General features: G+C 46.1%; 1 protein-coding gene and 1 long non-coding RNA gene across 2 annotated transcripts; one reads left to right on the plus strand and one right to left on the minus strand.

Annotated features, from left to right (window-relative positions):
- Nucleotides 1-1,214: 1,214 nt before the first annotated feature.
- Nucleotides 1,215-5,776, minus strand: CFL2 (cofilin 2). Its single transcript, XM_014890987.2, has 4 exons — nucleotides 5,628-5,776; nucleotides 3,874-4,181; nucleotides 3,701-3,777; nucleotides 1,215-3,609 (listed from the first exon to the last, which is right to left on the minus strand). Exons 1-4 carry the CDS (start codon nucleotides 5,628-5,630, stop codon nucleotides 3,497-3,499), a joined length of 501 nt encoding a protein of 166 aa, XP_014746473.1. The 5' UTR covers nucleotides 5,631-5,776; the 3' UTR covers nucleotides 1,215-3,496.
- A 78-nt stretch (nucleotides 5,777-5,854) lies between these two features.
- LOC148223360 (uncharacterized) lies at nucleotides 5,855-8,986 on the plus strand. Its single transcript, XR_015804603.1, has 2 exons — nucleotides 5,855-6,705; nucleotides 7,068-8,986. It is a non-coding gene; the product is annotated as an uncharacterized LOC148223360 (long non-coding RNA).
- Nucleotides 8,987-13,433: the final 4,447 nt, after the last annotated feature.

The raw sequence follows: 13,433 nt of genomic DNA on the forward strand, positions 1-13,433 counted from the left end.
AACTGAAGACATTTAAATTAATTTTATTTATATCAGGTTTTCAAAATTGAAATATTTCAAAGAAACTCAATACTCAGACAGGTGCTACATTGATGATCTTTGATCCACCATTAGTGCCGTGTTTCCACTCTACAATCATTAACTCACCACCACAAACTAAAGGGGACTTACAGAAGTTTATAAAAAATAGGCAGACATGAAAATTTGGTTCATGCTGGAATTGGCATAAGAGAGTAAAGCTTATTATCAAATTGTGGCAATTGCTGTATTCCATCACTTGCTCTGAGGGAATGGTAGAGCAGGAAAACTCCTCCACTTAGCAAAACTCTTTGGGTTTTAACTGAGCATACTCAAACTCCACTTCATGATCTGACTAGGAGTGATTTTTACACTCAAGTCCATATAAATTTAGGCTTTGCACTTCTAAAATCGCCACAAGCATAAACCTCGCTTACACATTCTAGTCTTGGATTGATTTCCCTTTTCAGAGAAATCAAACCCATCTATCTATACCTCTTCCAGGATTTACCAAATCAAACAAAACTGCTGGCTTTGAAATATTTTTGCAAAAGAAAAATGCCATTTCTGCACAAGCTACTCTCATGAAAAATTTATTTAACATCTCTTTATCAATAAAGTAACTGAAGCCAAGATATCCAAAAGTCACATCTACACAGATACAGAGAAGATACTCAACTTGAGAGGATTTTCCTCCACTTCTTGATCACAATGAGGCCCTCACCATTTTGCATAATGACAGAAAACAACAGCTGACAAACCATTTTGGAACAGATGCCAGCTGTCTTTCATTTGTTTTATAATTCAAACAGTAACAGTTCTGTAGCACTTTATTGTTTTTTTTTTTTGGTTGGTTTTTTTGTTTTGTTTTTTTTTTTGTTTGTTTGTTTTTGTTTTTTTGTAAAAGCAAGCCATCTGAATTGGACCTCACATCAATCAGTCAGTCATTCATTTCAAGGACAAACTGAAGGCAGGCTGATCCTTTTGGATCCAAAACTGTAATTTGGTAGGAATCTTACATAAAGACGGTTTGTGCTTCAATTTCATAGCTAGTTGGACTGAGTGAATATACACCTAAGCTAGTTAAAAAAAAAAAAAAAAGGAACCTGTAATATTCAACTAAGAAGCCACAGATATTTTTCCGCACTGCAGCAAAGACAAACAATAAATTTAAACACAGTACTCCTTAAAAAAAGTTTACTGTCTAAAATGAAAATTCAAATGGTTTATTAAAATTTAACATTTTCCATTTTGGCTTTTTCTAAAGAAACAATTTATTCCTTGTGAAAAATCAGTTAAAAGGTAATTTCATTTTACTGTACTGAATTCAAACATAAAGCGCAAAGATCTTTACATTAAACTGGGCTTTGCATACAACAAGAACCATCAGAAATAGACTATTTTGAGGAATAAAAAGTTGTGGGTTTTTTTTTTTCATCTAGACGACATGCATACCATCAGTTACTTCACAATCTTAAAAGGTACCTGAAAGGAGAGTTTTGTAGAACAAAACCAAGACTCATCAATACACTTAGTAAGTCAGTGGTCATCATGCCTTTTTACTTAAATCCTAGTAAAGTTTAGTCTACATAGAACAGCTAACACAATGAGGTGTGCAAGTCATAGGGATAGCCAGAAGCCTGAAATAAAATCTTAAAGTTCTACAGGACAAGAGAACCTAAACACAGTACCACTAGGTTACTTAAACTGTGGGACAGGAGGGGAGGGGAAGAGAAAGTATTTAATTATCTCCTTCCTTGTTGAAAAAAGAGCTATGGACTGAACATAGAGAGCCCACATTTAAAAGCTCCACAGTTCTACTCCACCAACTTTTTAAAATAAGGTAATGATAAAAGAGCATTCCTTCTAGCAGCATGTACAGTTCAGCTGCCAGTGGCTGCCTAACAGCGCTCCTTTATGCATACCAGGAGAATCATGTCCAGTTTTGCCATTTGTGGATAACGATGACAAGATACAAAAGCATGTGTTTGCCATAAATAGCTCTGGCTAACGGAGGATTGCTCACACAGAGCAGATCAAATTCTCTATAAGGAGAGCATTATTTGGCTCCCAGCCAAAACACCTCCCCTATGCAAGCCTCAGTAGTGGCAAACACTTTCCAGTTCTATTTACATAGAAGCTAACAAGCAGAACAGTTCATTTAGGCTAATTCTTGTACTGAGTTGCTCTAACTGCAACACTCAAGAAACAAAAATTATTTCCCTGCTTCATATTCTGCATGTAACTGTCATAACACATCATCTTACTGAGAAAGAAGGCTGGCTGTAAAAACTCGTGCAAGGTTTTACTCTGGCATGTAGAACTTTAAGAACATTCAGGTACAAAACACACTGCATGGTTAATTACTTCGTATTTTTAAGTTTCTGACACAAGTGTTTCATGGAACTAATGGTCTCCAGTAGTGGTAGCTTCTTTACTTTGCAGTAAACTAGGAGCAGGTCCTTTATTGAACGGCCAGAACAGAGCCACAAAGTATTGTAAAGCAGTGCCTCAATCAGTATTAAAAACTTGCATTATTCAAGATGAGATTAATGATTGTTTACCTTTACAATACTTTCCACGGAAGTTATTTGAAATATGCTTAAACACTTAAAAACTATATTTTCCAATGAAAACAAGGCAACGTTCTGTAATAAGCCACAAGTTTTATTGCAACGTGGCCAGTTTTTGATCTCAAAAAACAATGTTCCATTTAAGGCTCTTTTTAATACAGAAATTGCCACCATGACTGATATTTTACAAAACTTTAGTGTTTTCAAGACTCATATGGTAAACAGATAACTTCTACTCCTGTTCAGTAGTGTACATTCAATGGAAAACGAAAGGCATCGTAACAGCTACTTCATTTATAAAGATATGCATGTAACAGGAATGAAACTGAGGTACTACAATAATTTGATGACACAGTTACAGCAACTTAATTGGCATTCCTTGGGGGGGGCAGGTCAAACATATTACAAAAAAGTGCTTTAAATGCATAGTGTTGTGTGCTGCCATGTCACAAAAATAGGCTTGTCAAGGCAGGTGAGGTGTATGAATGCACAAGAGCCTCATGGAACTGCAATCAAGTGCAACTGTAAGTAATACTGTAGAGAGTCTACCATCCGACCAGTGGACAATACTTTCAAGGCATTCAATTAGCTTACCCTTTGCTGTCTGCTAGACTATTTACATTAACTATCACATTCATTGAACATGTTGCAAGGAATGCCTGCAACGTCAGTTTTGGCCAAGAGTATGACGTGAAAGCATTCCTTGAATCCTACATAAAACTACCAGGATTAAACAGTCTAATGGCAATCACTGGTAGACTGCTTAACAATGACATCTCCTTCAGGGCAGTGGGGAAGGAACTTATTTTTGAGGAGGGGAGGGGATGGGGAGACTAATGCTATTCCAATTGAACGAGCTGCAGAAATGGAAGCTCCTTAGATCCAGATGGCACTTGTCTGTCTTTTTATAAGGGTTTTCCTTCAAGTGAAACTACCACGTTGCCTCCCAATTTCTCTCCAAGTGTTGAACGGTCCTTAATATCATCCAAACCATTTACTTGCCACTCATGTTTAATACCTGAAAGACAGATGGACAACAACGTACTTGTGAGAACCTCAACATCTAAACGGCACTGTAGGTAACGAGAAAAACATTGTCAGGTCCGTACCTGTAAATTTCTTTTTAATGGCATCTTTAGAGCTTGCGTAGATCATCTTGCTTTTTAAAGGTGCACTTTCAGGAGCCCTTTAAAGAAAAAAGCCAACAACAAAACAGTTATTAAGTCATCCAGTGGCAGCTCCAGAGTATTCAATTTTAACAGCAAGCTTTGCTTTCACACACCAGAATATAAATACCAGGTCTTCTTTCTTAGATTCCTTTGTCTCGTATGTGGCATCATACAAAGCGTATCGGCAATCATTCAAAGGTAGCAACTTCACAAAGGCTGTATAGGGGTCCTCCACAGTATCACCAATGTCACCAACCAATATCTGCTTTGACTCCTCTACAATTATTTGTTTTTTGTCATCACTTAAGCAGAAGAGAACAGCTTTCTTTCTTTTTTTAATCTCTTCTGGGGTTGAAGACTTCCTTACTTTCATGTCATTAAAAACCTTTATGACTTCATCATTCACTGTTACTCCAGAAGCCTGTTAAATGAAATCAAAGGAATAAATAGCAAAAATTAACACTCACTAGAAAGAGATGATAGCCCACAGTTCGAAGAAGTCCGCCTGCCCCCATAAGAATAAAAATACTATACCCAACCTGAACACTATGAATATAGTAATATTAGTAGGACTGGAGCAGAGGATATAAACGAGGCATGAACTCAGTAGTTCCTTGTTGTAGATCTCAGCATTTGCAGCTGCAATTCTGGATAGCAGTTTCATACAACTAGTCACACAACTGTACTACTCAAACAGTTTTCCTTTACCTTATCAAGCATTTGGCTTATTTGGGGGGAGGGGAAGAGGGAGTGATGAGGGGCTACGAACTGAACATAGGAGAGGAGTTTCTAATTTTCGTTTGGGATAGGAGGGGATGGGCTTTTGGTGGGTTGATTTTTGTTGGCTTTTTTTTTTTTTTTTTAAGTAGAGCAAACACTACAGCAGCAGCTCACATCCAGCACTGTCATGACTCTCATTTTGTTGGGTGAGGTAAGGCTCTACAAGCAGCAGAAATGTTTTCTGCATTGTGTCAGCTTCAACACGGCGCCTTAAGAACTCCCGAATTTTACTTCACACTGCTGCGGGAGTATTGTCTGACTGCTCTTCGTTCATATAAAAATACCAATTACAACTGCAGAGCTCCCCATAAGGCTCGCAAGCCGTTCAAAATAAGAGCCTAAACCAGCAAGGAAACAAAACACCGGTAGGGTAAACGGGGAGCTCAAAGCAAAATGAAAATAATTTAGCAAACCCCGCTGCGAGTGAGCAAGCGAGCTCAGCCCATCTGCAGCGCCCTTGCTCTCGGTCCAGCAATTACATCTGCCGAGGCAGGCGCTGCCAGCGCAGGCTGCCCGGGGAGGGAAGGCAGGTGCGCAGCTCGCAGGGAGCCGCCGGCTTTGTCCCCGGGGACGCCGCCGGCCCCTCTCCCCGCTTTGTTCGCGGGCACAGAGGGAATCCCGCAGCCCCGCGCCCTCCGGCCCTGCGCTCCGGCACCTCCGCCCCGGCCCCGGCCCTCCCACACGACCGCTCCCGGCCGCCCCTCGGGCCTGGGCACCGGGCGGCCGCGGCGGCGGCTCCTCGGGAGGAGTGCGGGACCCCTCTTCCCGCGCCCACCGCCCCTCCCCGCACCGCCGGGTACTCGCACGCCCGGGCGGTGCCGCAGGGAGCGCTGCGCCGCCCGCCAGCCCGGCCCAGACCCCGGCCCCGGCCCCGCCGCCCGCAGCTGCCCCCCGGCCGCTCCCGCGGCCCCTTCCCCCCGCACCCGGCTAAAATTAGACTAAAATGGCGGCCGGAGGCCGCGGGGCCGCGCCGGGCCCGGCCTGCTCTGCTCAGCCCCGTTCGGCTCGGCCGGGCCCCGCTGGCCGCCCGCGCCGGCCGCACCGCCCGCACCGCCCTCCCCGCCCGTCCCCGCCGCGCCGCCCTTACCATGGCGCCGGGTCCCGGGGCGGCGGCGGCTGCCTGCGGTGCGGGGCTGCTGCACGCAGAGAGCGCTGCGCTGCGCTGGGGGCGAGGCGGGCGGGGACTCGGCCGGGCGGGGGATGAGCCGCAGCGGCCGGGGAGGGCCGGTCACATGGGCCGTGCCGCCACCACGTGCCGCCGCCGGGCCGCGCTGGGCCGGCCCCCGCGGGGTAGGGCCCGCAAGCGGCGGGGCCCGGTCGCCCGCCCGGCGGAGGCAGCGTCAGCGCCGGTCTGCGGGTGCCTGGCCTGGGCCCCGCAGCCCCGGGCGGCCTCCTCAGCCGGGCCGGCGGTGTCTGGCTGGCTGCTGAGGGGGCGATGCGGCCCCTCCGCTGGGCTCGGAGCCCGAGCGTCAGGCCGGGCACGATGGCAGCGCGGCTGCTGTGAGGAGGCCCCGCTGCCTGCCCTGCCTCGCACCGCCCGCCCGGCGCTGCTCCCCGGCCCCGGTGCTCGCTGCTGCTCTAAACGGTTTGCCCCCTGTTCACGGTTCGTGGCCGGGCGCTGTCAGGCTGCGGCTCACGCCCCACGAGCCGGCACAGGCGGCATTGTGCCGCTGCCGTGCGCCACGCCGCCTTGTCCCCGCCCGAAGAGGATCTGTGCTGCTGCCCCGGGCTGTGCGGGCACAAAGGGGCCTGGCACAAAGACTGATCTTGCTGCGGTCAGTGGAGCGGGACCCAGCACGTAGGGTAGAAGGTGCATTAAAAGATGGGAACATGGCTTAAAAAAAAAACAAGGAAGGACAGTTCTCCCGGCAGCGTGCTACTGTTCCATACTGAGCTGGATAGCGTTTCAGGCACAGGAAAACAATCACAGGGCATTTTATCTTTAGCCCATCCAAGTGGACAAGAGGATTCTCAGTCCTATGCGACTCTGCACCTTGCACTGGTGTGTCTGAAAACCAAGAAATCCTAAACATTAAAGACCTCAAGGAGCTGTACCTGTGAGTCTCCAGCCTGAGTTGTGACCAGCCAGCTCTGTCTCCTTAAAACACTTTAACTGCTACAGTATGGTGGTGGAAGCCAGCAAGCCTGTGTTTGTTAGCATGCCTGTATGTGTATTAGATTTCTCTATGTGTTTTTGATACATATATGTACGTATATTCATACTGCATTGTGTGAGGGATGTGTTGACATTTCTCCCTGTTTTCCATTACTATACACTACCATGTTGATCAACTGAGACACTATGTTTCCAATATCTTTTTTGAGTTATATCTTGCCCTCTGGCTATGTCCTGCCCTCTGGATGCAGAATTCAAGACTGACTTGCATCATCAGTATTCAAAATTTGATCCATCAGCCTTGAAATCACTAATCCAGAGCTATATTTACCCCTCAGCTCCTTACAGCCACACATTCAGGACTTCCTGCTGCTGCTGAGCTCTGTTCAACTCAAGTAATTTTTTTTCCAGGTGATGGCCACTCGGTTACTTTTACCACCTGTTCAAGGGCCAGCAGTGTGGGACTCAGGAAGGACTACCTTTATTTGGCAAGCAGGTGTAGCTGTACCCATGTGCAGTACATCCTCTGGTGCCACTGACCACAGTCACTGCCATGGGCTCAGCAAACTTCATCTGACACGTGCACAAGACCATGAATCTGCTGTGTGGGTGTGCCCTAATCTCATGCCCTTGCAGAGCACCCTCAGCCACCCACACGGGGCCTCTGCACTGCATATCCCAGACTCCTAAAATGAAAGGTGGAGAGTTACCAGCTCCAGAGTTGAGTGGCTGGATAGGTGCTCCAAGGATGACACCTGCAAAACTAGGCATGACTCACCCCTTGTTTTTAACACCATGGAAACTGAATAATGAATCAGAAGTGCTTGCTACTCTCTTAATCTCACAAGGTGCATACTTGAGGTACCCAGGCACTAAGGACTGCTGCTGCTGCACATCACTGACTAGTATTTGGCAGCCATCAGACTACAGAAGCAGCACAGGCTCAAGGAGGAGTATCTTCTGACTTTACAGAAATCTCTGAGAGAGAAATGAGTTTACCAGAACTTGAGAGCATTTCTTAGAGGTGAAAAACAGGTCACATGTAAACAGAAAGGGGTTTCTCATTTTCAAGGAAATGAATTTTGAACTCCTGGTGACTGCAGTGATCAGAGAAGTAACTTGTGATAGAGCCCAGTGGTGAACTTTGGAGGCCGCAGAAATGGCCAGTGTCCAGCCAAAAGCAGTAATGACCAAGCAAATCTGATTGCTGGAGCACACTCAGACAAAGCTGGTTCCTCACTTCGGCATCTCACTGCACTCAGGAAGCATCGAGTTTCACTACCCCTATGCCACAAGACCTGCATCCCACCAGGCGCCACCGAAATAGCCCAATGATTCAGAGAGCCCAGCAGCAGCAGCACTACAAGCTTTGTGAATTATACCCTCTGTGGAGCGCATGCCTCTGAGGAAGCCCTCCAAGCCTCCCTTCACCCTCTGTGGATGGAAACAATGACTCACCGTGGAGCAGGAGGCACTCTTTGTTTGGATTCAATTCCTGGATGCTCATTAGTGAGAAATAATTATAATGGACTAAGCTGCCTTATGCACTGAAGCTCTTTGGTATCACAGTCCTTTCCTTAAGTACACTGTGCATCCTATTTGCTTCTCTGCCATCCTTGCTGAGCTCAGTGTTACCAATTCATTTCCCATGGAAGCAAGGTCTCTGCTTGGCCTCCTCAGGCATCCCCTCTCTCACTTGGGCTAGTCCTTGTCTCAGTGACTTTTTAACTTGCAAGCTTGTTTGAATTAAATCTGACAGAAGAATAGAGGTCACAAAAGTAATTAAGATCCTTAATTAAGTAATTAAATTTTATAAAACAGTCCATTTGAGATAGAAGAAAGTGGGGCTATATGTCTACCAGTCAAATTCAGGAACCTGTTGCTTTCTGCTAGGAGACATGGGAGCTCTTGTGGTATAGCCAGATTACCTTCAAGAGGACTAAGCAGAGAGAAAGGAAAAGCAGAGAAACTTGCTTAGATGCATACCGAAATAACAGAGAGTCTTAATACCATTCAGTTCAAAAAATCAACCTGATGAGGGAGAGAAATCCATAGAAAACTGCATTTGATGAGATCTGTTGCTCAGGGCACTTCTTTTTCCCCTTTGGTGTCCTGTATACCCCTGCAAAATACCAAGTTTCCCTCTAACAATTCTATATTTTCAGTGGGAGTGCAAAGAATGCCAGAAAAAGTCTAGCTTCTGGTAATGTAAGAGAATATTAGAGAAAACCTGTGAAATGCTAACACTGAGTTTCTCTCTCTCCTTATAGTGCAGATACATGATTCACAAAAACAAAAAAAATTACAGTAAATATATATTTGACTCTTAAGTTGTGGTTCTGGCACGATTTTGCTGCAAGTTAGGGAGATTTGCAAAGCCTCCCTGTGAGCTAATTCCAGGAGCCTGAAGCGTGTGCTGGTGTGAGGCACGGATCCCCAGCGAGCCCCATAAGGGAAGCTCCAGACTCCACTATCCCTTTTCTCTCTTCTGCTGGCTTAAGCAGCCTCTTCCAGCGGTGCGGTCCCCAAACCCCTCTGGGGCTTCGAGCTCTCGTTGCCTGTGGCGGTGGCTTGGGCAGGGCTGCGGGTCCCGCGGAGCCGGTCCCGCCCGGTGGGCTCTGCCCTCGGCGGGGACGGGCGAGCCGAGCCCGTTGCGTCACCTTCACCGGGAGCCGCGGCCGCCCGTGCCAGGACATTCCTCGGGTGAGTCACGGCCCGGCTGCTCCCGGCTGCCAGCTGCTGCCCCAGGGCTGGGAGCGCTGCCTGCCTTTGCCGCCGCCTTGCCCGGCCAGCAGCCGGGCTCCGGGAGCCTTGCTGCCCCTCCGCCCCTCCGGCTGCAGCGGGGGATGCGCTGGGAGAGGCGGTGTGCGCGGTGCCCGGGCGGCGATGCCGGCCTCAGTGCTGTGATGCTTCACTTGGGTCGAGCAGCCTTTTCCCCTGCCAAGTGGGGACGGCCCTTTTCAGCCCGTGCAGGGATGCGGCTGAGGAAAAGCTCCTATTTTTTTTTCCCCCTCCACCCTCACCAACCATCGGCGTTCCCTGGACGAGTTGACCTGATGGCCGTAAGCCAGAAGAGCAGGCAGAAGGAGGCAGCAGGGAGCGGCAGCACCATTAGCCCAGCAGGGAAGCTCGAGGAGCAGCAGCCACATGTTCTTCGGGGCAGGGTGGAATTCCCCCTCTCCCGCCGTGCTGGTAATTCACACGTGTCACTGAATCACAACGCCGGGCAGCCACGGGCCTGTCAATGGACAGCGAAAGAAAGATTTAATTAAAATGTTATGTCTTGTAATGGCATAGTGTTAGGGATGGTATTTAAACACAGCAAAAAAAGGAAATAAAAATTCTTCCTGTGAGAGAAACATGAAAAATAATGGCGGAACAGAACAAAAAATTCACCTAGAGTCTAAAATACAGGGAAACCTCGCTCAGCCTTAATAAAAACAGAAGATAAAAATTGTCTTTACATAATTAGCACATTTTCAACTTTTACAAAGATTTACACATTTGTAGCACTAGAAGAAATAACTGCTGTTTGTCTTGTTAGCCTTTGTAATTCATATATGCCCTACAAAATGTGTCTCTAACTGCTGCAGTGTCCTTTTTCTGTGAACATGCATCAACAGCACTCAGCAATTTTTACACTTTCCCTATGTCTTACAAAATGAGTGATAGTCCATATGCTGGGAGTCTCCAAGTTTCTCTCCTCAAGCTTAGAAAGTCAAATTCTGCTGCCTCTTATGCTAGGATTTTAGTACACTTACCACAGCACAGAAGCAGAAGATTTAGTTTCTTTTTAAAATCAGAACAGAAATAAAAGTGTGGTTTCTTTTCTTACTCTGTGTTGTGAGACAACAGTTGGTTCTTTGCTCACAATATTAAATTAATTATATGTAGTATCTAAATATCTATCAGAATAATTAATTATACTTAGTATCTAAATATCTAGATTTATATATTATAATAGCTCTTACACAAAGAAAGAGTAAGGACAACAGTAGTGCTACTGAAGTGCACATCAACAATTCTCTTAGCAGTGAGTTCATCTTGTTTATGTTTCTGAAAACTTGTTGATCCACAGAGCAGCGACTCCTCTCAGCAGACAAGCATGACAGCTGGAAAGGGTCATTTCTTCAACAGCCTCAGCCTGGTTTGCAGAACAACTGCCAAAAGTTAGGATACAGCCAGCCATCTCAGCAGATGGCACAGTTTAAACTGGTGTACCTCCAGGAAAAGGTGGCAGTGGTTTCCAAAAGCTCTTTTCCCTTAGGAGAGGTGCCTGCAGACCTTACAGTTGCTGGGACTGACTGACACATAATGTATACAATGATTCAACTTTGTTCTTTTTTACAGAAAAGCCCCCCCGAGACAGCCAGGGTTCCTGGTGGGAGACAAGGAATCCTTGTTTTTCTGTGCCTGGACAAGTGCACAGCAGCAAGTGCAAAGCAGCACTATACACAGATTGTACAGAGATTTCAGGCATTAATACCAAGTCTTCCAGGCTTGGCCTGATTCGGCTACTAACCTTCATTGCTCTGTGCTGCTTTTCCTGCTGGGGTTATGTTATCACGTTGGAATAGGGTCCTTGGAAAATGGACTGTTTCTAATCATGATCAGCACTTCTATAACATTGCAGGTCTAATTTAAGGAGACATCTTTTAAATACAAAAAAGAAGCACTAGTAAAGGATCAAATACTCTCCCGGAGATAGAGGAAACCATGACAAAAGTGCCAAGATGGCAGAGCTTAATTCATATGGCCTGTTTAGATTGGAAGTTGTAAAGGTCATACAAAAAGGAGGACAGACACTTTTGGTTCTGGAGGTTTAATGCTCTTAAAATTGCTCCAGACAGATCTCAGACTGTTTGCAGCATTGCATCTGAATGAAAGGAAATTCTCTTTGAAGAAGGTTGAACTCAAGGGTTGGTTCTAAGAAACCTCTTAAAAGCAACAGCTATGGAAACAAAAGATGCACAGTCTAAATCCATTCAAGCATTTCAAAACCCCCTTGCAAGATAAGGTGCTTAAAAAGTTGATAGTGCCTTTTAAAACCACTAAGTTTTTATTTTTCAGACAGCAATCTAAAAATAAAACATTAGCTAAGCCTAACATGCTAAATACATGAGTTGAGATCACTTTCTGGTGGTTGAGGATGGGCTTTAGGATGACTGAGGCCCAAGAATATTTATAACCATTGCTGGATCGTGGGGCCTGTCGGTCAGTGCAGAAGTGTCCTCTGGTGACAGCAGCACTCATGAGCTGTGCCAGGACTGCAGAGCACAGCATGTGACTGATGGTGGGATCTGCACAGGAATGCTCATGAAAAGCAACTATGAAGCCCCACTCTGCCCAGAGTCAAATGAAGAACAGCCATCCAAACCCCAAACATGTTAGCATCCTGGCTCCCATTTCTGCCATTTTGAACACAGAATTCACAGCTGCCTGTCTCTTCAAAGTCCTTTCCCCTCCAAACTAATGTCATCTGTAGGGTGCTTGAAGGAGAAAAATTGGAAAGCATGTTGATTATAATACACATTCTTACAGGACTATTAACCTAGGAACTATCAGTGTAAAGGTAAGACAAGACTAGCAAATTGACAAAGCTGAAGCTGGACTGTGTGTTATCCTAGCAGAGCAAGGTAATCCTTGTAGAGGATTCCTTCTAACCTTGTTACAGGGAAATTATGGAACAAGCATGCAATTTTCAGTCTCTCCACGTGGCATGGTTAAACCAGGCAGCACAAGCACCAGAATAACTCTAGACCACAATGCTGTGACACAGTGCTGGTACAGCAGCTCTATGTTAGTCAAATAAAGACCCTTTCTTTTGTGGTTCTTTGAAATCAATCTACGGAAAAAGATGAACAACAGCAGAGAAGACACAAGTGAAAGCTGATCTTCCATGGCCATTGGCCAGCATTTTGGAGAGTATGCTGTCATGTAACATCCTCGTTGGAAACTTGGCCCAATCAAACATTTCTCTCATCAAAAGCGAGTGACCTGAACAGCTGGATAAACGTTGTGAGCAAGCAGGGAGGCGCAGGCGGAATGCTGGAGCTTGCTGCCTTCTCCCCCCTCTGGCAAAGGCTGCGGGACATCGTGTGGGCTGAGCACCTCCAGCCTGGCTGGCTGCTGCTGCACACCCAGAGCCACTCGCTGGGCAGCAGCTGATACAGCCCTGGCTTTGGAGACCTAGGAAACTATTTTTTCCCCTTCTTTCATGCCTAAAAAAAATTGAGTTGCACCTAAAAAAACATACGTAAAATTAATTTCAGCAGTTTCCCAGGAAAGAAGCACTACAATCCCAGGAAACTGATATATTACAGTAAAGAAACAAACCTAAAGTTTGTCTCAGTGCACTTCTTGGAAAATACATGTAGTTTGTGGCTTTCTGCCCCAAGAACGTTTCAGGTGTAGCTTGTATTGATGTGCATTTTAATGCACTTCAAAATGCCTTCCATTACCTGAAGGGAGCCTACAAGAAAGCTGGAGAGGGCCTTTTTACAAGGGCATGGAGTGACAGGGCAAGGGAGAATGGCTTCTCATTACAGAGAACTTAGATTACATAAGAGGAAGAAATTCTTCACTGTGAGGTTGGTGAGGCAGTGGAACAGGTTGTCCAGAAAAGTTGTGGCAGTGTTTCCTGGCAGTGTTCAAGACCAGGTTGAATGAGTGTCTCTGAGCATCCTGGTCCCTGCCCATAGCAGCCAGGTTGGAACAAGATGATTTTTTGAGGTCCCTTCTAACCCAAGCCATTTTCTAAGTTCTAGGATTCATGAA

This window comes from Sturnus vulgaris, chromosome 6 (assembly GCF_052056855.1).
Source record: "Sturnus vulgaris isolate bStuVul1 chromosome 6, bStuVul1.hap1, whole genome shotgun sequence".
Lineage (NCBI taxonomy): Eukaryota > Metazoa > Chordata > Aves > Passeriformes > Sturnidae > Sturnus > Sturnus vulgaris.

Excerpts from the sequence above, each read along its gene's own strand:
- CFL2 (XM_014890987.2), bottom strand. Across the intron at positions 3,778-3,873 it reads GACCTGGTATTTATATTCTG|GGCTCCTGAAAGTGCACCTT; the intron begins GTGTGTGAAAGC and ends TTTTCTTTAAAG. Across the intron at positions 3,610-3,700 it reads CATTAAAAAGAAATTTACAG|GTATTAAACATGAGTGGCAA; the intron begins GTACGGACCTGA and ends TCTGTCTTTCAG.